Source organism: Urocitellus parryii, chromosome 2, assembly GCF_045843805.1.
Source record: "Urocitellus parryii isolate mUroPar1 chromosome 2, mUroPar1.hap1, whole genome shotgun sequence".
NCBI lineage: Eukaryota > Metazoa > Chordata > Mammalia > Rodentia > Sciuridae > Urocitellus > Urocitellus parryii.
Window position 1 is genome coordinate 36,811,242 of NC_135532.1, and position 26,177 is coordinate 36,837,418.

Consider the following 26,177-nt stretch of genomic DNA (forward strand, 5'->3'; position numbering starts at 1 on the left):
TTTTACTCTTGTTTTTACACCAAAGCTGGCAGTCTGTTAGAACCGCTGCAGGCAACATTCACGGAACCTGGTTGGTGGCTGGGTTTCTCACCTCTGACCGCAAATGATACTTGGGAAATCGACCTTTGGCAACAGCCTACAGAGCCTGAAACGGAACAGTTGGGTTTGGAGGAGAAATGGAACAGTTGGGTTTTCAGGCACCACAGGCCTCCACATTATAACATTATAGGGTCAAGTGCTGGTCCAGGCAGGCCTTTCTTGGCTGGTATCCAAAGTGGTTCCATTAAAGTCCCCTCAATAGACAATCTCATATAAAAGGCAGCTTCCTGCAGGAGTCTAGCAGTAATTTCCAAAGTCAAGTTCAGGGTCCCAGAAATGCTCTCAAGATCTGTTCTCTGAGAGCAGAATCGATACCTTTCGTTCCTCTCGTCCCCAGGTGCTCATGTTGATGACATTACACAGGTAGGTGACTAACAGTGATGTGTCCAATGGAAAGATGAGTGACTTTGCAGAAGCCTGCCAGGTTTCGGGAATCCTGGCCTCCCTCTTTAGCCAACCTCTCAGTAGGGAATCGAGAGGGAGGGGCACAGGGAGTTTATGAATTTGTGGATGGATTCAGTGGGAGGAGCCAAAAAACCCCAGGGTCTAGCAGGACCAGGATGTTCCTTTCCTCCAAGCTGCCTGTCTCCCCACCCAGGAAGCACACTGGCAGGACCCATCTCCCAGTGCTCTGTGGATCTCTGCCGCACAGGGCAGCAGCTCTGGGCTGGCACGATGAGGCCTTGGTTTGTTGGCACCACAGGGAGGTGCTTCAGGCTTCAGCCTGATCTCCCAAGAGTAGACATATGAGAGGTGCACCCCTTGGGGTGCCACTCACTCCTGGGCAGGGGCAACCTTACTTTTTACTCCCTGGGCGACTGAGTGTTCAGCTTGGTGTTTGCTCCTTGCTTGGAGGCCAGTGAGCACATCCTGATTTCCCTGTGGACTATCTAGACTGCTATAAGACGGGCTGCTGGATGTGCCAATCCACTGAACTACCAGGTTGGGAGCTTGGGGCTCTGCTGTGATCTCTGCTTGCCTGCAGACAAGCCAGCGGCAACATGGTAAGCGGTTCTCTGCATCCTTCCTTTGGACTCCTCCCAGCTTCCGCGTGTTAGCACTTGTTATTCGAGATGCATATTCTCTAAAGGCATGGTTATAAGCTTTTGGTCACTTACCATGTGCCATGTGCTCACACCAATGTTGTCATTTGACCCTAAGAGGACAGGATCATTCTCATAGCCGTTTTCCAGATGAAATAACTGAAAATGAGTGAGATTTGGTGAAGGGCCAGAGTCAAACAGAGAATAAGGCTTGGGGTTAGCAATCAGTCCTCCTTGTCTAAATCCGGACCCATTCCTATATAACCCTACAATATTCTTCCAGTAGAACAAGTGCTATTATTTCCAGTTTAGCTCCTGAGAAGACTGGGCCCAGAGAGGCTAGGCAATTTACCCAAAGACACACTGCTGTCAGGCACAGAGACAGAAACCCATTTGTCTCCAGAGCCCAAGCCCTTTCCTCTAAGCTGCATACCTTCCCTGGGCTCCCTGAGGCTGTATTACAATATGGAGCCCCATTCCCCAGCCAACAGATGGCAGGCCCAGGAAGCAGGACTGGGATGTGGCAAGTCTTCTTTATAAGAGAAAGATTTGGTATAACCAACCAATTCCCGGTTCCAAAGAGGATTGCAATGAGCCATAGCACCTTCTTCAACCTCCTGTAATAATAATCTGTTGGAAATTTAGCTCAAATGTTTTCTCCTTGGAAATAACACTAGTTGAGGGCTGCAAGGGTGTCCCTGAGTTGGGAATGAGCACAGCTATTGAGCAAATAAAGTCAAGAGAAACAAGGAAGAGGTATAACGGGTTTGCTGTAGGATTCCACTGCCACAAAGATGCCACTTAGATGTCTACGACTGCCGATGTCATGCTTCGTGCTTACAGATTTCTTTGTGCTTGCTTTGTGTTCTAGTATGGATTTATCAACACTTGTCTGCAATCTCTCGTGATAGAGAAATTTGGTGAAGAGACGTGGGAAAAATTGAAGTAAGTATATTAAAGGAAAGATGAAGCATCCCTGGAGCCACAGGGTTTTGACAGTTACAACTCTTTACTCTTGATTAAGCCAGTTAGTTGAGTAAGATTCATTACAATATTATCATTAGAACTCTCCAAGAGGTTCAGTTACTAGGGAGATGAATTCAAGTGCTTTAAACAGACTAACTTGAAAAAACTTAATAAATCATACCTGTGCTTAAGGATACTGTCAATCTCTATTCCTAAAATCAACCTTAAGACAGAGCCCCAGTGTAAATAATGCCAACGTCATTCTCCTTTTTAGCTCATGAGTGAACTCTCATTTGCTGTTTTTGGTCCCTTGAGAGAAATCACTTATACCATTTCTACTGCACAGGACAGCAGCTGCTGGTCAGAAGAGGGGCATCTCTTCTCAGTTTGGCCAGAATCCTACTTTTAGATATTCTTTAGTTAATTCTTGATCTTTCTTCCCAGCCTGGTAACTTCTTGATACTGTCATTGACATCTCCAAATAGTTCCCTATATGATTCCTGTATCCTTGGGCTCTCTGGCTGCTCTTAGGAATCTTTCAGCCTTAAAATATTATAAGTTGGGATTGAAAGAGTTCTAAGAACCTCCCTGGCCCTATGAAGAGAGGAGAATATAAAAATATGGAAAGATGATTGGCTTCCTCAGTTAATCAGTGACATGCAAATCAAAGCAATTAGGTGCCACTTTGCCTAGTAAATCTCCAAAAATTTAAATGATAATGACTAATTCTGGTTAAGTTGCAACAAAAATGGGTAATTGCTGATGGTATTGTCAATCAGGGCAGCCCTTTTAGAAAGCAGTTAGACAACTAAAAACTACGAAAATTATCAACTCCTTGGAAGTAGTAAGTCCATTCTTGAGAATCTGTTCTCTTGGAAACACACACACACACACACACACACACACACACACACACACACATGCAAAAAGATATAAGGGAGTCTTGCATTTCTAAATAATAAAACAAAAACTGTCTTCCGTGGTGCAAAACAGACCAAAGAACAAATGGAATGACTAAAGAAATACGAATCGCTGTATGTGGTGGCAGCTCACACAAATGAAACAAAAAGACAAAACTAAGAGAAAGGCCAAAATAATAACTAATAGGGATAGAATGATGAAATGCTGATTTTTTTCCCCTTTTCAATTTTTCCTATTTTCTCAACTTTGCTTTTGTAAAATAAAAACTTAATATGCTTAATGCAAAATTTCCCTCTTTCCCCCTATGTTTCAAATAAAATAGAACTGAGACTGCAGTGATCCTCCTAGAACTCTGTGGCTACCCTGAGGCAGAGCCAGGTCAGCCAGCAGCCCTGTGCCCATGAAGTACTGCAGAGTCCTGACCCCCTTGTGTTAAAGTCCAGGACCATTTCCTCAGCTTCTCCAGGACAGTTTACTCAGATCTCTACATGTTTGGATGAGAAAAAAGAACTTCTGGTGTCCCCGAGGCAAGAAATACTCATTTCTGAATATATCACTGAATAATTATGATTAAAGAGACCTTGGGCTGGTGGGCCCCTGGGAGATTGTTTAGCCCAAATCTTCATTTTATAGGTGAGAAAACAGGCCTAGGGAAGTTAAAGTGAGATGGCCAAGACTGCACAGCCAGAGGGCCACAGGGCCAGGGTGAGATGGCAGTATCTTCAAGGGCTCCTTCTCCACCCCCTAAGCAGCCTTGAGGAGAGATGTATCTGCAGACTTGGGGTCTTTTATTATAGCCATTATATGTAAAGGGAAACGCAGTGAGAAGAGAGGAAGGAAAAGAACAGGGTTCTTCTATTAAGCACTTTCAGCAAGGACACTGCAAGGCAAATTACTGTTTTGTTTTGCTAAGAAGGAGACTGAGTCCCAGCTAGAGGCTCACAGTAGGTGACAGGCCAGGGACACAAGCCCATGTGTGTGACCACAGATTCTTCTCTGTTAGGCCAAGCTGCCTCGGAATGCATCTTCATGTCTATCAAGTATCTGGGTGAATTAATAGGAGCATCTTATTAAACATATACTTATGGAGCTCCTGGTGCTGTAAAAAACATGGGAGAACCAAGAACCAAATAAGTCATCTGCCCTCATGGTTTAATTTTTTAAAATTTATTTTGATCTATTTCTTGGCAGCACTGGGGATTGAATCCCAGGGCCTCGTGCTTGTTAAACAGGTACACTACTACTGACCTACAGCCCCAGGCCAGCCTGCATGGCTTTATGATGTGCACAAAGTTTACATAGATACCTGGAACCTAGGAATTAGGGCACAGAGGACCCACGTTTGATGAAACAATGGGATTATTTGCTCTGCCACAAGCAGGACAGCTGTGCCCCTCTGCCTGCTGGAAGATCAGCTGTCCCTACCCAGGGGCTGTCAGTCTTAGGAGGAGGAAGAAGAGTTGGTGAGTGTAGGCAGGCTATGGTGTGGACATTGCAGGGTGGCATAGGGAACCATTTTAGGAAATAGGACATTTGTATTCTCAGAAGTCACTGGACATAGTTGCAAGTCCCTAGGAAGCTGTAGTTGAATTCAACAGGGGATCTGGGGCTACAACCTTTGGCATCAAAGCCCACAATCTTTTCTTCCTATCTGTATGACCCAGGGCATGGCACTTAACCACTCTGTGACCCAATTGTTTCATCATAAAATAATACTAGGTCTAGTTAGCCTTGTAGAAATTTTACAAGTGTTAAATTAAATTATACTAAGCAGACAGACACACACACACACACACACACACACACAAATGCCTGGAGTAGGCACTCAACAGATGCCAGCCGCTGTTTTGGAAACTGATGTTTGCTGTTGGCTTATTTTCACGATGTGGGTTCTTGACGGGGGGTTGGGGAGAAGTGGAGGGTCAACAGGACGTGCATCCCACTGGATGGATTTGGGCCCGGCTCTGCTGCACAAGAACCGAGAATGTTGCTTCCCCTCTCGGCAGCTCTGACTCTCGTGGATAAAAGGGGAATAATGCCCCTATCTCCTAGGGCTAAGGGGAGGATTGAGTGGAACAATCTACACCAAAGAACCTCGTAGGAAGTCAATAAGCATCATTCTCCCCCTCCTCCAGTACATAGCTGCAACATCAGGACTCGGCTATACTTGATTTTTCTTCTGGGCAGATATAACTGCCTTCCATCCTGAGGAAGCAGATGTTTCTCAAAGTCTTCCTTCCTCCGTGCCCAGGGAGACCTGGCTTCCTGAGGTCAGCCTGATGGGTGGCTTTGTCTCTGCTCCTCTTTTCAGACTGACCTTTCTGATGCCCAATGTGGGTCACCCTCCTAGAGGGACCTTCCAAGCCTCTGGGTGGGGAGGTTGTTTTTGTTTGCTGATTTTTGATCCATGGACCTTGTACCGTCTGATTTCCTGGTTAAGACTTTTAATCTCCGCTTAGCTGCCACTGGTCAGGAGTTAGTCCTGCCTGGGAGGAAGGCAAAGGCTGGCTCTGGAAATAGCCAGAAATAGGCAAATACTTGGAACCAATAGAACAGCAGCGTGTTCAGCCTGCCTATGGCCAGTAGCTGAGATGAGCAATTTGAGGAAGGTCTCTCGTCCCGACCTACATTATCAAGCAGGTGGAGTGTGACCAGGTACCAGAACCCCAAATGGTTGAGGAATTCAGCTTACTGTTCCAAGCCCAGGTTCCCACGTGTGATTTGGGTAAAGTCACTTTTTCCTTTTTGGATCCTGGATGTGGACTCCTGAAAGGATGGAATACTATCTCTTCCCACCCTTAGAGATGGAAACCTGGAGTCCCCAAGAACTCCAAGGTGACCAAGGGCATTTGAACAAGGGTGCAAGCTTGCAGGGAATCAGAGAACCATGACTGGAAGCAGAGGACCCAGCAGGGCCATGTCCTGAGTCTGTGTGGCTAGCTTTTATCACTTTAATTTTGAAGTATTTATTGAATTGAGTCTCAGAGTGTCTGTCCATATCTTAACACTAGACACCTATGAGATGGAATTGGAAAGGCATCTTTAAGCCAAAAGTCAAGTCTATCTTAAAGTCCAACTAGCTATAATAATTGCATATTAGAACTCATTCTTAAAAAAAAAGTAGAGTACAGAAAACTCAACTTATAAAACACAAATTAAGGCAAGATTATTTGCTGTGCAGCAGGATTTGCTTCAGGCTACATTCAAATAACAAGCTCCCTAGTGCTTTTAAACTAGAATTTTTGCTAAAAAGGAAAACCCATCAATTCCTACACAAATTTGAAGAAGAAATGATTAAGTCAAATGAACTATGTCTCCAGACCTTATGACATAGATTTTATTTTATATGAAACAATCAGAAACAGATGTTTCTTGTCCTTTGCCCACATTGTTGATTTCCCTCTCATAGAGTCTAGATTATAGATTTCTAATCAGGAACCACTCTTTTATAGTCTCCTGGCTAAAATCTTTATCAAAACTTAACCACGAGAAGCACCTAATAGATTGGAAAGAGCAAGGTCTTTGGAATCCAATAAACCTTTACATTTCACCTGGATCATCAGTTACTAGCTATTTGACTTACGTAAGCTCATTGATTCAATCAATGCGTTTTTAGCTTCTTGTAAGCAGAGTGCCAGTGTGTGGGGATAGAAATGAAGGAAACAGATGAGGAAAGTTCTCTGGAAATGTATTTCAATGTGGGGGACAGAAAGTGAAAAAGCGAATAGGCAGATAAACAAAAGCCTTTCAGATTGTGCCAAGTGCTATTCAAATATGCATGATTTGATAGTGACTTAGGACAGAAGATGCTGGTTTCCTGGAAGTGGTCAGAACATGTCTTTTTGCAAAGGTTATGTTGAACTAAAGGGAAGGAAGGAGGCCACCTTGAGTCAGGGAAGTATGTGTGTTCCAGGCAGAGAGAGCAGTCCAGTGCAAAGGACCTAGGTAAGACTGAGATTGGTGAATTGGAGGCCCAGAAAATTATCCAGTGTGCGTGGTGTATCAGAGATGAAAACGTCTGATAGAAAATGAAAGTGGAAAAGTTGTTGGGGACCAGAATAGCTACACTTGTGGAAGATGGGAAGGAGTTGATATGTCATTATAATTGCATTGGTTTGCTGAGGTCTCTGGCCTCCCTTGTAAATGTAGATAATCATGGCCTTCACCTCGTCCACTTGTGAGGCCTGGGGTGGCTAAGAGATGAGAAGGTTATCACTCCTGGCACTTTGGTAGTAGAACCTGATCCAGGATCTTGCTTGTAAGGATAAGCAGTCACCATATAAACCAAAGTATAAAAGCTGAGTGTAAGGGTTCTAAGGAATCTCAGAGCCTAGGAGCAGGAGATACCCAGCAACTTGAGAGGAAATGGAAGGCCAGTGAGCCCTGTGTCTCCGCATCTTTCTTCATGTTTACTCTATTTTCCTGGTTCTCTTTGCAAGCCTCTTCATTTCTGTTTCTTCCAAAATTTTCTACATGTCCTTTTGATTCAAGAGCTCACCATCATCTGACCTGCTCACTTTCTGAGTGTCTCCATCCAGATGCCTGAGACAGAGGGTTTGATAGGGGGCCGTGGTCAGGTGTCCTTTGTAGGACAAGAAGGGGTTATGGGTACAACATCAGGGTTGGCGTGTGTTCCCCACTGTAGAAACAAATGCACGGAGAAGGGGTAAATAGTTGGGGGATTCGGATGTGTATGAATGGAGGTGAATGAATGAAAGGGAGCTGGATGGATGAGTGCTGAGCCTAAACCAGTTGATGTAGGAGAGAGGCGAATGGTTACTCAGTTCTCCCTGTGTCAGGGGGTCTTCACAGAGATTCATGGATAGGTCTGAGAGGGCCTGAGCATTTTCTGAAATCATGTATGAAAATGTTGTGAACATGTATTTTCTGGGGAGAAGATTCATAGTATTCATCAGCATCCCTAAGAGCTCTACAAGCTAAAAAATTCAAGGACCCTTACTTGTGCATGCATAGGATTTTTTATTTTTTATTTTTTTGCTAAATAGGAAGTGCTATTTTGTTTATCTGCTTATTCGCTTTTTCACTTTCTCTGAAAAAGAAATTGACATTCTGAAAGGCATCCTTTCAAGTACAGTTGGTCCCTAGATTATGATGGTTTGACCTAGGACTTTTCAACTTTATAGCGGTACAAAAGCAATATGTGTCCAGTAGAAATTGGACTTCACATGTTGAATTTGGATCTTTTCCCAGGCAAGCAACATTGGGTGTGATAATCTCTCACCATGTGGGGCAGTAGCAGGAAGCAGCAGGCCCCAGTCACCCCTTGATTCTAAGGGTGGACAACCAATACTGGACTCTATGGTGTACTGTATTCAGTAAATTTCAAGAGATATTCAGCACTTTATTACAAAATGGGCTTTGTGTTAGAAGATTTTACTCAACTGTAGGGTGATTTAAGTGTTCTGGGCACTTAAGGTAGGCTAGGTTAAGCAATAATGTTGGTGGGTTGGATACATTATGTGCATTTTTGATTTAACAATATTTTTGTTTAACAGTAGGTGTGTTGGGAAGCAATCCCACAATAAGTCAAGGAGAATTTCTATATTGAGAAATGAGATGAGCCAGAACAAATCGAAACAGCTCCCATTCACCATTTTCCCCCTTCTTCATCCTGTGGACTCACCAAATTTCTTACCCCTTTCTCTCTCTTTTTTTTTTTATTAGTTGCTTATGACAATACAACGATCTTTTTTTTTTTTTAAGAAAGAGAGAGGAGAGAGAGAGAGAGAGAGAATTTTAATATTTATTTTTTAGTTATTGGCGGACACAACATCTTTGTTTGTATGTGGTGCTGAGGATCGAACCCGGGCAGCATGCATACAACGATCTTGACATATCATACATTTGAAACAAATGGTTACCCCTTTCTTTGATACCGCAAGTTTCCCTTTCCTTCACATCTCCTAGTTTTCCTCCAAATAAAGTCTAGTTTAAAAGTGGCTGGAAGCAAAGAGGTATTATTTTTTTACTTGTATCTGAGAATGTCCCCTGGCCTTCCACTCCTGCTTCATTCCTGGCCATAAACGGGTTTGCTGGTTTCACCGACCTGCCTCAAACTCTGGGCCATCAGAGGGCCCTCAAGAATCCATTTGGCCAGAGTATTTCAACTGCAGGACTCAACCTCCAAAAGATCATGTGGAAGCTTCCAAGAATATATGACATTTAAAAAATACAGTTCATTTTATAATATTACATACATAAAGTAGAAACTTTTTCTCTAATAAAAAATCCTCAAAGGTAAAGTTCGAGAAATCTTTTTGTTTAGTGAGATTGTATGGAAGATATGTAAGAATGGAAGTAGATATTTTGAGGTCTAAAGTTTATATCCTTTAGGTATCTTTCTTTAAAAATCCTATAAAACAGAGCCGGGCACTATGGCAAGTGACTGTAATACCGGTGGCTAGGGAGGCTGAGGCAGGAGGATTACATAATTTAGCAAGGTCCTAAGCAATTTAGAGAGACCCTGTCTCAAAATAAAAAGTAAAAAGAGCCTGGGATGTGGCTCAGTGCTAAAGGTCCTCTGAGTTTAATCCCTAGTACCCACCTTCCCCACAAAATATAAAATGGGGCTGGGGATGTAGCTCAGCGGTAGAGCATTAGCCTAACATGTGTGAGGCCATGGGTTCAATCCCCAGTATTGAAAAAAATTATAAATAGGAATTTAGCTTCAAAAAATGAGTTTGTATTTATTAGAAGGAAGGAAAAAATTAAAGCTGACAGATAACAGAAACACTAAAAGCTCAAAGAGAATGTTTTTATTGTTACTGTCATTAACCAACTGACTCACTTTGGTAATGTTACTTTGTATCTTTGGCTCCATTTAATTTCCTGTTCATATGGCAATGATTTTATGTCATTTTCTGTAAAGATAATAATAATTCCTTTAGCATGACTGGATGGAAATTGTGTGTATTGTATTTTATTTTTATTGATAGAGTAGACAACTTATTTGTTCTCAGCAGTGTCTTGTGGAGGTGTTCTCACCTGGTAGCTGTTGTGATAGAACCTCAGCCCTGATCTCCCTCTACCTTCCACCCCTCCTCCCCACCTCCAGGGCAAGGTGGTCCTCTGGGACCAGGTGGTCCCCACGGGAATCATGCAGACTTTCCTTAGAAGACTTTCTTTGGAGGTCAGGGTCTAGTTGCAGGTTGAGGATACCAGGGGCAGATGGTGCTAGGCTGGATGTTCGAGGGCTCCATCCACAGATACTCAGAACCACTGCCAGGACAGGTAAGGTGACTCCTTAAGCTGGGGTCTTGCCCATTGTGTCTTTATTTTATTCATAGGCACCAAAGGAGGGCACAAGTTTTTGTCTGTTTTGTTTCACAAAGGACTACAGGCCCGTGGGGAGCCAGTAGAAGTTTCCTGTCCCAATACGACAGAGAGTACCCCACTTAATGGAGTGATAGTTTATGGCACTCCTTGTCTGTCCCAGGGTTCCCACCTGGCTCTTCTGAATAGCTACATCTAATAATGCTTAGAAACCACTGGACCGAAACTAGGAATCTTACAGTTGGAGGAAAATTCAGAGAACTTCTAATCCATTGATTCTCAATTCTGGGCACAAGGTCCCCTAGACTGTTGGTCCATACTGGTGTTCAGGGAAGTCTTGTAGGGACACACATGAACTTCAGTGCCTCACGTGCCTTACGATTAGGAGTGTGTGGCTGTACCATGTCTTGCTGAGTCAATATATACATTCCTGAATTAAACTCCATTGCTGGGTGTTCATGGCACCTTGATTTGCCTTCCAGAGCTTCTGCAGAAGTTCAAGATGCCTTCATGACCTACACAGTGTATGATGACATCATCACCATTAAGCTCATCCAAGAGGCCTGCAAGGTTCTAGGTAAGCAGAGAAGGGCTCCTTTGGGGTCCTAAGGGCTGCTGTAGCAAAATACAGGTGGCTGTCATTATTCATGGTAGTTATGTTCTAGGAGGTTGTGCAAATTCTGAATTAGTGAATACTGAATCAGTGCTCCTCAGTGCAATATAAAATACAGGGCTAGGTTCCTGAAAGTATTGAGTCACAATGTTTTTGTTAACTGATCAAGGTATAATATTAATTTATGTGTGCTTCTGTTTAAAGACACAATATTTAACATATATATACACACACATACATATGCACACATACTGAGTATCTCCTTATGCCAACCATACTTGTATTTATCTGGAAATGGACCTGGAGTGCTGTGCAGGGTATTGAGGACCTTTCTCTCATCTTCTCTACCATGGCTCATTTTGTCTATCTTCCCAGACCCTCAAATGCCACAATAGGTTCATAAGGGGGTGCGGAGGACCTACATGTGCCTGGTCCTGCTAACAACGCACATATTCCCGGATGTTTCTCCCATAGGTTTATCAACAGGGATGGTTTATTTTATGAACCAGTTCACTCTCCACACCCAAGGGAAGGAGGTACAGGACAAAAGCAAGTTTTAGCTTGATCTTTTTCTGCTTTAATGACCAAGGACAAGTTACTTCAGCAGTCATGGCTTTCTTGTTGGTCAGATGAAAATAGTAACATTTACCTTTCAGAGATGTTTCAAGGTTTGGGACAATGTATGTGAAAATATCCAGTGTGATATCTGGCACATAGTAGTTTCTTGAAAGACATTTCCTGTCACTCAGGGCCTGCAAGCTGGTTCCTGTGCAGCTCACAAAGGGTCAAGGAGCAGCGACTCTGGTTTTAAGCTAGTTTTCATAGTGCCTCTGGGAGCCCAGCAAACTGACTGCTGTCTTCAAGAGCAATTTGTGAGATATGGCTATCAGTTATAGCCAGTCTGAGCCTTTGCAATAACCACCCCTGCAGGTGTGCCTCAGAACCCACCTGGGAAAGCTAGTTAACCCTGAGTCCACAGGGACAGGTGGCTTCTCCAGAGCACAGCCGTGATGAGTAACATGCAACCTGTATTGGGTGAGGCATTGCACTTATTTCCCTCTCTTTTGAATTTCAGAAAAATTATCTAATTAAAAAGATTGGACCAGTTTTAACTCATGCACCTGGAACTGATCGATTGGAGGGCTTTCCCCTTGATTTTCACATGGTAATTTGACTGACATCTGAATCTCTTCTCACGTTCCCAGTTGTCTACTGTATGCAGAATACCTTCCGGGGATTTGCATGCAGGAGAGGCCAAAAGTCTCTGCCAAGCCAGGAGGGGGAAGGCACTGAAGCTTAGGAAGCTGGGTTCATGTGACAATCAGAGTCCTTTTCCAATAAGAGGCGGTCACCTGCTTCTCTTGCCAACTTTGCCACCTGCTGCCCTGGCTCATCAGGCTGCTCTGATCTGTGGTGGAGCCATAGAGGGGCCAGAGGGGGCAATAAGGCCTGGCAAGATGATGGCGATTGGAGCTCGGAGGAATCCGGACACCATTTGGTCATTAAAATAATTTCCGTCCAGATGTGTGGTAGCCCCTAGTCACTTGGCTTCTGCACCTTTCATAAAACGAGACAAGGTTGGGCCTGAGATTGGAGATAGTGAACAGGAGTGAAACAGGTTTATCCCTTCAGCTTCTGGAACTCACACTCCAAGAGCACCAGCACCTTGGGGACCCTCCTAATGCCAGTGGCCTCCCAGTAATAACAGCTGGACATCCCGCACCCTCTAAGATTCCAAAGAATCTTAGAGAGAGAGATTCTAGGAAAAGCTGGGCTGGAAACTGTGGGTGTTCCTAGTACCTGCAACCCCATCCCTTCCTGCCCAGCCTGTTTTGTTTCCCTCACACTGACAGTGTGGGAGGTTTGTGCAGGACATGGTCTAGCAACAAGCAGATGACATTAGGCTTTCGACATGGAGCCTTGAATCCAAGATGCATGTTCTTTACAGTGCCACACTGTCTCCTCTGGGCTGGGAGTCAGGGGACCTGGGTTCTGGCCTCAGCTCTGCTTCCCAGGAGCACCTTCTCTCTCAACATGTAGTATCTGTCAGTCCCCTTGCTTGATGCACCTGCCAAAGAGCTTCTGCTCTATTTTCTGAGACATTGCTTTCTTACACAATTTAAATTGTGTAACTATGATGTCACAGATGCGTTTCCAAACCACACAGTCAGACATCTTGATCTTAAAGTGCACCACCCCACATAGGCGAGGCCCAGGTGCTGCTCCTCTGGGGACAATTCTGCAGGTCTGTGATTCCCAGTAAGGGCTGGTGACTCACAAGCAAGTTCAATTATGTCCAACTATACCCTCTCATCTATGTTCTCTCCCTGGAAAGAATACAAAATAGTAGGTGAAAATTCTGCCACGAGAGGTGGGTATTTCTGATCTGAAAAACTGGAGTTCGGGCTGAGCTTAGAAAATAGAAAAGGGCAATAGAGGGCTGGGGATGTGGCTCAAGCGGTAGCGCGCCCGCCTGGCATGCGTGCGGCCCGGGTTCGATCCTCAGCACCACATACCAACAAAGATGTTGTGTCCGCCGAAAACTAAAAAATAAATATTAAAAAATTCTCTCTCTCTCTCTCTCTCTCTCTCTCTTAAAAAAAAAGAAAGAAGGAAAGAAAAGGGCAATAGATCTGGAAATGGATGGTAAAAAATTAAGCCAGTTCTTTCTGGCTTTTATTTCAGGGGATCCCAGCAACAGAAAGAGATGGGTGTCCTCTGCCATAGGGCAGCTTGTTGTTATTCTAGAAGGAGCAGGAGGGGTTGGATTCTGCTCTGTCACACCAGCTGTGTGACTTTGGGCTAGAATTTCCTTGAGAGTTGGTCTCCAAAAAAAGGAACATACCTCAAAGTGTAGTGGGAAGGAATGAATTAAATCAGAAAACAAAGGTAAGGTGTATTGTAATGTACAGGGTGACAGCAAATATGGAATTCAGCAAATACAAGCTGACGTTGAAACTGAAAGGAAGGCAGGGGCTATTTCTGTTTTGTATCTCTTAATGCTGTCCTTGAGAAGTAGACACAGGCTTTACTGTTCCCTTCAAATGGCCGTGATAAAAAATAACATTGTGAGTCCTTTGATCCCGGGTCAGCAAGCTACTTACAGCCAATGGGTTAAATCTGAGCCTCTGCCTGTTTTTGTAAATAAAGTCTTACTGTGACATAGTCATGTCCATTTTTGTTTTATAACGTATTGTCTATGCCCCTGATTGTGGTAAAATGGTAGAGTTGAGCTGTCGAGAGACCACTGCTTGACCTGCAAGGCTTCAATTATTCTCTAATATTTTAGGTCTCCAGAAAGAAATGCTCTTTGTATCTTGTGTCCTCCCAGTCTGTCTTTGTCATTGTGCATGCTCGCAGACACCGAGTGTGTGGTGGCACCTTTAGCAGAGAAGTGCCCTCTCACACCTGCTCTATGGGAATCATAGTCCCAGCCCCACCCACACATTTAGAGTCAGCAGCAAGTTTATAGACCCATGTGTGGACTGACTTTCTACCCAAAGCCAAAGTATATCCCTGTGATTTCTTCCTGCCTCTCTTAGGATATCAGAAACCTTTTCCTTGTTTATCTTCAAAACATGTTGGCCCATACCTAAAATGGCAGAACACATTTTTCAAATAAAAAGTTGGGGTTTGGAATCAGGATACCCGTAAGAAGCCTGGGCCATGTGGTTTCTCTGTGTATATACAACTCTCATGATTTGGAGAGAGTGAGGCACAGCCAAAGGAAGACTTCAAGAAGGGCATTTTACTGTTCAATAAAATATACTGGTCAGTGGAGGCCGACTCCTCCCTTGGACAAAGAGAGAGCATGCTGCTTCTTCCCGGTGGGGGCTTTGCTCTCTCAGTGGGCCCCAGGATGCGGTTTCCCTACCTTGAAGCAATTGCTGGGACTTTTCCAGACCCCTCTGCCACTGCATAGCTCTGTGCTTTCTAATTAGCATAATTCAGGATGGGACCAGATGGCAGGTTGAGCGTTGCATAAGGAATTGTTCTGTATGTGAATAAGTGCCTACTTAGTGTGTAAGTGGGTTATTAGTGATCTGAAGTGACAAAATTCAAAACAACACCCAACAGCCATTTGGCACAGCTGTGTCTGTCTAGACTTTGCCTGCGAAGAAACCCGTAATGAAGTATGTTTCAACAGTTAGCCTTCAGCAAATGCCAACAGCCCGTTTTTGCACTTACTTCTTCAAAAACAAGAGTAATGACTTAAAATTTACAAATTTAAAATATACCATGACCAAAAGCAGGCATTCTGACATTTACTCTTTACTATAGCCCTCTGAGGGTGGGACCAGTAACCCAGACTGGGCAACCAACTGAAAGTTTGGTTCCAATCCTGATTCCCAGGCCAGTTCTGAATCCCGCAGATGAGAGGAGATGTTGGCGATGTCGCTGGTGAGGGTTTTGGAATCAGGCCGATGTGGGTGGGCCTCCTGGCCATCTCCTCCCTTCATCAGGTCACCTGGTGCCAGTTCCCCTGGGGTAAAACAGCGGTGACGTCAGCGGCCCCGCCCTCAAGCTTCATCCTTTGGATAGTAAAGCTATGGAAAACTTTCTAAGACGTAGAGCATGTTTCCCTGTCTTGTGGGACAGCATGTGCTTTTTTGGGGGGACCTAGAAAGGTCACATAACGAATAACTCCCATTGCCTATATTTTGGAGGTGGGAGCTGGGGAGGGGTTATGAGACATCCAGCCCCATGCGGACCCTTTGCCCAGAAGGCTGAGTGTAGGTGGCGGTGATTTTGCTGCATTCAGCCAGCCACATGCCAGTCCTCATTGGGGCCTTAGCAGGTGGCCCCTCTCCCGCTGCCCTGGACGGTGCACCTCTGCTTTTTCCAGTCCGTGGAGCTGTAACCCAGCAAAAAATAAACATTTCCTGGCAACACCGAAGAGCCAAGCTTGTTAAGTCAGAAAGTTCAAGTTCATACATCATTCCAATTTAAAAGCCTGTTAGGAGGCTCTGCACTGCTCCTGGGAAGCCAAGCCGAGATGCTTTGTGATGGTTATTTCCCTGCTAACAAAGAAGCCTTTCACTGAAACAAAATCAAAACCACTTTTTAACAGAACTTTTAATACATATCCCAAAGTAGAGAGTCGTATACTGCAGGCCACAGGCCCATAGCCCGGTTTCACTAATTGTCAGGATTTTGACAATCTTATTTCATCTATCTGGTCTCTCCACCCCTTTTCTGTTTTTATTTTTGCTGGAATGTCTGAAGGCAAATCTCAGGTTTCCCATAATTTCTCCCATAAATATTTCAGTATGAGTCTCTAACAAGATAAAGACATTTTAAAATGTAATGATAATGCTCTGATTATATCCAACAAAATTTATAATATTATGGAGAGTCAGGTTCCAGCTGTATCTCAGCTGGCCTTGGATAAGCAGTCTTATTATATAAGATTTCCTAAGGTCTTTTCAGGGCAATCAGCAAAAACTTTTCATTTTGACATAAATTCAAGCCCACAAAAGATTTGTAAGAATAGCACAAAGAATTCCCATATACTTTTCCATCCGTGTTTCCCAGATGTTAGCATCTAACCATATTGGCTCTGTCTTTGTTCCATATCTGTATCTATAATCCATCCCCCCCTCCCCAAATTGTTACTGTGTTACAGACATGATGCTTCTTTGTTGGTGAAAAAATATCTTACATAACTGCAGTACAACATGAAACTCAGGAAATGGGCCTTGATATGATTCTGTGAAATAATCTACAGACTTTATGGAGTATTTTCCCCACTTGACACATATGTCCTTTAAAACAGAAGAAAACTTGAATGATGCCAATTGTCATGTGTTTTCATTGTTCTTTAACCTAGATGTGTTCCAGAATCTCTGTGTTTTATAACATTAATATCTTTGGGAGCTTCTGCTCAGCTATTTGGCAGCATGTTCCTTCATTCAGGATTTATTTAAAGTTGATTATTTAATAGTTTCTCGTAATATAATTTCAATTATGCTTTCTTGGTAGAAAGACCTCAGAAGTGATCTTTTTTGTTTGTTTTTTCTCTTTTGTTTTTGTGGTGCTGGGGGCTTGAACCTGAGATACTCAACCACTGAGCTATAACCATAATCCCTTTTATTATTTTTATTTTGAGACAGAGTCTCACTAAGTTGCTGAGGCTGACCTCAAACTTATGATCCTCCTGTCTCAGCCTCCTGGGTTGCTGGGACTGCAGGTATCCACCAATGTGCCTGGCTCAGAAGTGATCCTTCCCAATTCATCATTGAGCTGTCCTATTATTACTGTCAATATTGATCACTCTGTGAAAGTGGAATCTGCCAGCTTGCTCCACTGTAAAATTACTAGTTTTCCCTTTGTAATTCAGACAATGCAAATATCGTACTGCTTTTCAAACCCCTTCTTCTGGGATTTTCGTATTCAGTTATGATTTTTATCTGGGTCAATACTTATGATGTTGGTAAAATGGTTATATTCTAAGTATAGACTTTCTTGCATTTGTTAGTTGGAGTTCTATAAGGAAGAATTTTCTCTCTCCCGAGTTTATTTATATCAATTTAAATAAGCAAGACTCTTGAAATTTAATTTTTTTAAAAAATAGGTTGCAATCCTTTACTTTCACTATTTATTTCGATGCTCAAATTCTCCAAGATTTAGCTAGTAGGAATTCCTTTAAATTGGCCCCTGTGCCCTTTTGATATGTCCCTATCATTCTTTGATCTCCTCTTTACTTTCTGGAATGAAACAATGGTATAGGTTCATCTCATTCTTTCTACCATGCCCCATTTCTCTAAGTAGAGAAACGGCTTCTTTTGGCAGAGTGGTACTTAAGGACCAAGATCTGATTGCTAGGTGAGCTCATCACGACCGGGGTGTCACTACTTACAGGCTCTCTCAGTAAACAGACCTGGAAAACAGATGCTAATATACATATCTATCTATCTGTCAATCTCTCTCTCTATCATTTATCATCTATCTATACTATGATGACTTTTGTGGTCTTATGTTAAATTTTTTCTAATTCAACACTACGGGGTTCTTTCTCTTCTCCTTTTTGTAACCACTTTCTCAGGGAGAAATCTGTCTTCCACAGGCTCTAAGATGTTTACTTATATGCTCAATTCTTGAATATTCAGGAAGTATTTTCAGAATTGTTAACCTAAATGATGGAAGAAAGCTGAACTCCAATTAAATATTTGTTCACATTTTTTTTTTGTCTATGGCCTGGGGACAAAGCAATCTAAATACTGTGTTCAAATATTAACAGGTTACTTTTTTCCCCCTGGGTATTTGTGTTATTCAAAACTCTTCAGTCTGAAATATTGTTCCGTTAATTTGTTTCTGTTTGTATTCCATCTTAGGGTTTTTCCCTCTCCTTATTGATCTTGCTTATTTTAAGCATATGAAACATGAACATGATTCTTTAAGCCAAACTATTCAAAGTTATGTTCAGAGAAGTAGCATCCCCCATCACAGTTTTTCCATCCCATTCCCACCAAAATCCCATAGGTAGCCAATCTTCATAGCTCCTGGTTTATTCTTCTGTTGTTTAATTTTGCACAAATAAGCAGATAGATACACATTTCTCTATTTCCCTTTCTTTCTTACACAAAAGGTAGAAAACTATGCATACTATGGATTTTCTCTTGCACTATCAAACAACATTTTAAAGCACCTCAGATGTGTGCTGATTTTGTTCTTGCATTTTCTTATCATTTTCAATATGTTCCTGACACCCTGTGACTTAGGAGGCCCTTGGAATTCTAAATTCACTGAGGTGAAACCGTATCAAAAAACCAAGACAGGTGTTGAATTTAAGAACAGGCCTTTGTCCTCTGCTGGACAAGCATTCTGAACCAAGAATCCTAGCAGCAGCCCCAAACCCAGCACAGATGGAAAGCGCCACACCCGAGCCCAAGATTGTTGTTTAAGGAACAGTTAGTCTCTCAGCCAGATGTCCTTTCCTGTTAACAGAGCTGGGTGCCCAGAAACAAAATAACCAGGGTCTGGAACGAGCAGCTTCATGGATTTTTGTAAATTTTCAGATATAAAAGAAAAGTCAAGCAGGCAGCTTTTCTACACAAAGCTGCCACTGTCACTTGAACATAACTTTGCTTGGCCTGCACACAGCCTGGTCCTCCTGGGAGAGGTCCCGGGGAGAAGGAAGGCTTTAGGGACCTGAGCTTTTCCTGGTGGGTAACAGGATGCACCTGTTCAGAGCTCCAGGCTGCCGGCTGTAAGGAACAGCTGTTTTTCTTTTTCGTTTTTCCCAGCCAGAATAAGCTAGATTTAGAAGGAAAGGAAAGGAAAGGTGGAAGGAGAGGGGAAGGAACAATTTCCCACCTGTTCATTTATTTTTCAGGAGTTCTTCCAGGAACTCAGAAGTGTTGGAAAGAACCTGAGTAGAATTTACGTCAGTTAACTTAAGAGTTGGCATGGCTCCTGGTGTTGACAAGCCTGCCTGCATCCAGCTAGGACGGACCCCAAACAAAGGATGCAATGGAGGCAGGGACCACCTCCCACCCTACCATCCCAAGCTTTATCCAGATACAGATGCGGCTAACAAATTGTGAAAAATATGTATATAACTCAGTCAGATGAGACCAGACCAATTCAGTGGGGACTTTGTCCTGCTCAGATGACAGAACAATTATCTGCTCAGAAGTCTAGCTAAGGACAAAGAACTGTAGAGAAACTGCTGTTCCTGGCTTCCATCTTAGGAAGCCAGGACTGGCTGAAAAGTGTTCAGGACTCCTCTCATCCCCTGTCCCTTTGTATGACCCAGTTCCAGAGAGCTCAGCAGACCTAGAAGTCCCCTTGTTGTGAGTTCCAGATCCAGCTAGCATCCTAGAGTTCATAAGCATATGAAACACTAACATGATTTCATATGCAGTAGAGGAATTGTGAATCCTATAAATCTGAGTATTCTGGACCTTCTCCCTGGCCCCTAGCATGCACATGAGTCCCAAGTCCACCATAAGTAAGAGTGTTCCTTCCAGGAGCTCTAGGTCAGCAGGATGAATAGATGTCCTTCCTCCTTTTGCCAATGGTGACAGTCCATAGGTAGCCATTGCCTTGGGGAGACACTTGTTTCCCTAACTGCTACTCCAAAGACTGTGGGTTATAGTAGAAGGAGGCACTGACTTTAGATTTATAGCCTCTTCAGCAAATCTGGTCTCTGCAATTCACAAAGATGACTTAACCTTAATGGGCTCATGTGGAAAAAGGGGAACATGAAAATAACATTATCTACCTTCCAAGAAATTGACAAGCATTGGTAAAATAACTTTGACAATGGGTGCTGCAGGAACTACGGACTATTCTTTAAAACTATTTACTACACAAACAGTACAGGTGGGGAGTGGGAGAGGTGGGCAGCATTTCTCACCTGGTGCAGCAAACCCAACCCCAGAAATTCATCAAGCACCCACTTTGTGTCCAGTTCAGAAAACATGGAAGGCGAGGTTGCTGCCTAACCCTAGAAACAGGAGGGAAAAAGTGCAACATTTAGGAAAAGTGAAGTCAGCAGGACATGGGATATTCAGACAGATCTTCATGGAGAATGTGATGTGAAAACTGAACGTTGAAGGGCAACCATGATCTGGTGAGGCCCAGAGAGAGAGGGAGTCTTTGCAGGCGTTTGTTATCATCTTTTGGGTAAATTATGATAAAAACTTTGGTGGAATTGATTTTGCACTGCTACATTAGCCATTTATAAGAGCTGAACTTTGCACTTTAGACCATGTATTTGAAGATGTAGGAGTGGTAGAAAAGATTGCAGAGGGCTGCTCTGTGCCCTTGACCTGACCACTGGAGGCAGTGGTCAAGGGGGAACAATAGCTCTGAATCCCCTCCTGGACCACAGGAAAATATTTGCCATGGATGTCATGAAAAAGACTGGGATTGGGGGGGATTGGAAAGAACTCATGGTTAATGAGCACCCAGAAGGTTCCAGGATTGCACTGAGCTCCTCACAATGGCCTCATGACATTGACGTTAGTGATGACATTTCACTAATGAGGAAGGTGAAGACTTGGATGGTGGCTCAGAAAGTCTCACAGAGACAGGATTTGGACACTTTGAAAATAAATGAATACCAAGGGAGGACGAACACCTTGCAGGGACTTTATGGCAGGGTATGCTTTGGATTTCACAGGTGTGTCCATGGAAGCCATTCTGAAACTCTTTGGAGAATACTTCTTTAAATTCTGTAAGATGTCTGGCTACGACAGAATGCTGAGGACCCTGGGAGGAAATCTCACGGAGTTTATTGAAAACCTGGATGCCCTCCACAGTTACCTTGCACTCTCTTACCAGGTAAGACCACCTGGGCCTGGTAATCTTGGTGATCCTGAGAAGAAGCAAATTCTGAGCCATCTCCTCCCTCCCTGCAAAGAAGAGTGGGTGGAAGGGAACTGCTGCTTGTCTGTTGCATGCAGAACCCTTGGTCCCTGGTGCAAGAGTTCTCATGGGAAAGAAAAGGAAAATAAATACCTGTTGGCCACCTTTATAAACTGCCTGGCCAAAAAAGAGAGGGGGGGGTACAGATTTTGTGATGAGGGAAGGCCTCTGCAGTAGAGCTGGCTTGGAATTCAATCTAGGAGGCTGATCACAATGGCAACAAAGACTGGAAAACAATCAGGTTTCAGTGGATTTGCAAAATCTCTCCTAAGGTTTCCTGGTCTGGATGGAGCTGATAAATAGCTTATGCAGCCAGATTCGTGTTATTCAAGTATCAGGAGGAAAGACTCGACAGGGCCAAGAGCCAGAATCGGAAACCATCCAACTCTGATTAACCCATGGGGTGACTGACGGAGGTGTTAAGAAACTAATTTCCCTTCTGGGATAGGTCCTTCTGGAGTTCGTGCCTTGCTTTTCTTCTTTGGAGAGATCATTGGAAATTCAAATGCCTAGACCCCCCCCCCCACCACCTTTTTTTTTTTTTTTTTAGACAAAGTACTTTATGGAAACGATCAAGTAGCATTTCACATAGCATGATAACAGTTTCTTATTTTATGTAAAATATTTTATTTTTAGGACACCTTTACTTTACCAACCTCGTCGCTATTTCTAGACTTAGTGTTCATAGTGACAACCTTTGCAGGGTTGTCGTGAGGATAAAAGCGTTATGTATTTTAAAGCACGTCACTATTATGTGCACTTGTACGTATCTGTAAAATTGGGGGAAAAAGGTTATTTTCTCTATATTTTGAATAAGTAATCAGAGGCTTGGAAACATCCTACTTCAGGAAGAGTGAGTTTGTGAGCCTGTTCTATTGTTGTCACATGAACTTCTTGAGGTGGTGGGAGTGGAAAGAGTCTGGGCAATGAGGCCAGATGTCACTGTCTGAGCAGAACTGTGACTTACCAGCTGTGTGATCCTGGGCAAGTTGTTGCCCACTTGTTTATTTAATTAAATTTATTTAATTAGCACCTAGTATGTACTAAACAATTTTTAAGTCATTAGACACAAAGACAAAAAGGAATAGGAATAAATAACCTACCTCATAGAGTTGTGCAGATTAAAAGAGAGAGCATATAAAAGTCCTTAGCGTTATGATGGGCTCAGAACAGGCATTTCATAAGCAACTCTTCCTTCTCCTTTTCTTTCTTTCTGTTCAATAGGAACAGTTTTAAAAGTCTGAGAATTTGCATGGCAACTTTCTATCAGGTTTCTTAGCTAAAGGCACAACTATTAGAATAGAAAGAAATACAGTTAGGATCCTTTAATAAACTTCCATAATATTTTTAATATCACCTGAAATTTGGTTAATATATTGAGTCATGGTTCTGGAGGTGTCAATATTTAATTTATTTATTAAATAAAAATATTATGGAATGTTTTTACTGTTTCAGATATTGTTTCCTTGATATTACTCTCACTTTCATGAATGAGAGTGAAAGGAATTGAGATTCTGAAGTCCCATGGCTGTGATTTTTATACCCAACACTGATACCCTTCCTATACTAGTTAACCACCTCTTGCCCCACATATGCCAAAACCATACTAATAGAGAAGTCTTAGACTAGAACCTCTCTGGGTTATGTCAGGACATTTAGCCTATAATCAAATAAATAAAATATTAAATTGCTATAACACACAAGTTAGGATGAACTTTATGCAATGATACCTGATAGCTATATAGTGGTTTATACTAGACAAAGGATTAAAGATGGTCTCTTTAGGCAAAAATAAATAAAATGATTCCAACTTTAAGGAACACATCCCTGGTTAAAAGTGTGCCTTTAGTCTTGTTATTTTTTAGCTAACCTTCATTGACTGGTAATTATTGTGCTAAATGAACTGTCCTCTTAACGCCTGTAAGATTAAGCACTCTTATTTTCCCCTCTATAAGAAAACTGAGGCCCAGAAGGGTCAAGACACTCTCCAAACTCACCCATACTGTGGGTGGTTGAGCAATAACCTACACCCAGCCACATCTGTCTGAAAAAGGCCTTGCTTTCGGCTGCTTGGCATCATTTTTTCCTTTGCCTTATTCTCCATTTTTAAAAAAATGTTTTATGTTAATCAATAAGTAAAACTATAACTGCATTATTTAGAAACTTGGAGACATCAACCATAAGAACCAAAAGCATGAACTTCTGGAAATGTCTGGGAAGAGGTCTGGCTTGGAGATGGCTTCAGGGGGATGTTGGCAGGAGCACGTGAATCTCTATTTCAGCCCCTCTGTACTGAATTGCTTTACTTTCACTGTAGAATTTGGATATAGTTTTTAAATGAACTTTTAATTTCCTCTTTATGCATACTTCATCAAATCCTCTTTAGATTTGGTAAAGATATACTAAACACACATACATACCAACAAATGTTTTTATCTATATACATACTTTTGGGAATATGGAAATTTATTTGGAAAGGGAAAAAAAAACATTTTAACTAGCAACCCTCTATTAGGAGACAGGACAAAGATCTCATAAAAAACACATCCACCTTCTTCATCTCATCCCTCTCTGAGATCAAAAGCTGTGAGTCCAGGGTGCTGAGTTGCCTGCTAATCAAGCAGGAGAGCGGGGCATGGTAGCACATGCCTGTAGTCCCAGAGACTCGGGAGGCTGAGGCAGGAGGATCTCAAGTTCAAAACCAGTCTTAGAAATTTGGGAGGCTGTGAGCAATTTAGCAAGACCCTGTCTCGAAGTGAAAAATTAGAAGAGGGTGGGGGAAGCAGGAGAGACGGTTGCTTCTGTCAGAGAATTCTCCAGGCAAAGTGTGTACCTTTCATTCCCAAGTATCTCACCTTCATGAGATTGGGCATACGTGAATGTCAACACTTACTCCTGAAGAAAGAGAAGTTTTTCTGATGTCTCCCTCAGGGTTCTGTTTTCCAAATGTGCGATTTGATACCACAGCAAGAAACTCATTAATTCATTTCACTTGCAGATTCCTCTGAGCCCCTGATCTTTCTGTGGGTGAAGAGGCCCTTGGTCACTTAGTCACAGGCCAAGGTCTACAGAGACTCACAGAGGCCTCCTGGTGCCTTCTGGCCAGCACCCGTTGGAACGCAGCTGGAAGAGGCCTGGCACATGACAAAGGCTCAATCTGGGGGTGGTCCATTGTTCTACTGTTCATCTAGGTTTAACTTCCTTGGTCCTCAGGCTCCTCCTCTTGAAAATGGAGACAACAGTTGCCATAAAATGCTATTTAGGGAATTGGGTACAGAAGGAAATTCCTGACACATGGGAGCTGAGAAACCGTGGTCGGTATTGTGTGACTGGAAAGAGGCCGGGATATAGTTCTGCATGCTATGGTGGAAAGTCCTGTTCCCAGAGCCTTGACGTCATAGCTTAAACAATTTATTTTCCCTGGGAAGAAACGTGTTGTGTCTTCTAATTAGGAGATGAACGCACCATCGTTTCGTGTGGAGAGAGGGGCCGATGGAGAAATGCTTCTGCATTACTACTCGGACAGGCGTGGTCTGTGCCACATCGTGCCAGGTAGGCAGTGGCTTAGTTCTGAGGCCTCTGGAGGAAGGAAATCTGCCCACAAACTCTCCAGGACAGCCACGAGCCAGATGTGGGCTGGGAGCTCTGTCCCTTCTCCTATCTGATTCCATGTCATCTTGATCATTATTTCCAAAGCCCTCGAGCTTTTAAAATAAGTTTCCAAAATGCCAAAAGAAAGAATAATTTTTATTTTTTGTTGAACATTTTGAATTATGCAGGTGTTTACATAATTATGATATTTATATAGATACTATTTTGTATTGGCTCTTTCTAAAAAAAAATTGAGCATGGTAGAAAAAGCACGCTTCCATGTTTTCACATAGCCACGTCTTAAATGGATGGATGATATTGCATATTGTAGTTATCTTAGCTAGCCCTCTATTGCTGCATTTTTCATCAATACTAATCTTTTGCTATTGTAAACAAGACTGTGATGAACATCTTCACACATCCTTTCTCCACACTGTGTACTTTAACCCTGGGATAGATTCCCAAAGAAAACTTTGCCATCATGATTCTTAATGCTTTTACAACCGAATTTTGCTTACATTATTTTTAGTTTGTTTGTTTAAGGAGGTTACATGCCTTCCTGAAATAAAAACCAAACGAATAGATGCTGAACTAGAAATGGGAACAGCAGGATATATTTGGTATCCAGGCATGGACAAATTAAATCTCTAAGTACTTCTATTTTACTCATCTGTCATATGCTGTATGTCTTGAGACAGGTCCTGGGCTTTGTGAACCTTGGAAAATTCATCAGAAGTTGTATGACTTGATTTTTGGTTGATGTTTGTTGACACACTGCCTTCTGCCATCCCTAACTGCTAAGTGTCCTTCTGCTGCAGGTATCATTGAGGCTGTGGCTAAGGACTTCTTTGACATGGACGTGACCATGGATATCCTTGATGTGAATGAAGAAGTGGAGAGGACAGGGAAAAAAGAGCATGTTGTGTTTCTGGTTGTACAGAAGACTCGCAGGCAGACTAGAAGGGCAAAACCAAACGGGTTGCAGGATGGTGAGGACATCAGAAGAGAGCAAGAGGTACTGGGTTTGTGGCGTATTCAGAAAGCAAAATTCTCCCAAGTAGAGATACCGGTCTTGGCACAATCTATGCAAACAACACAATCAACTGGACCTTCTAATAGTGGAGTTGAGGCAGGGTGTTTTTTGTTTTTGTTTTTGTCATAGTGGAGATTGAATCCATGGACTCACACTTCTGGTAAGCACTCTGCCACGGAGCTACATCCCCAGTACCTTATTTTATTTTATTTTGAAACAGTTGTCACTAAGTGGCTCAGGCTGG

The 26,177-nt window shown here is 42.8% G+C and overlaps 1 protein-coding gene across 1 annotated transcript in view; it reads left to right on the forward strand.

The window, feature by feature from the left end:
• The first annotated feature begins 2,019 nt into the window (after positions 1–2,019).
• The window catches only part of LOC113186292 (guanylate cyclase soluble subunit beta-2-like), a 48,945-nt gene continuing 24,787 nt past the window's right edge, over positions 2,020–26,177 (forward strand). Inside the window, exons 1-5 of the mRNA XM_026393708.2 lie at positions 2,020–2,087; positions 10,805–10,899; positions 21,065–21,225; positions 24,762–24,861; positions 25,719–25,915. Coding sequence (XP_026249493.2) covers positions 10,833–10,899; positions 21,065–21,225; positions 24,762–24,861; positions 25,719–25,915 — 525 coding nt within the window. The 5' untranslated portion in view covers positions 2,020–2,087; positions 10,805–10,832. The remainder of the gene's footprint in view (positions 2,088–10,804; positions 10,900–21,064; positions 21,226–24,761; positions 24,862–25,718; positions 25,916–26,177) is intronic.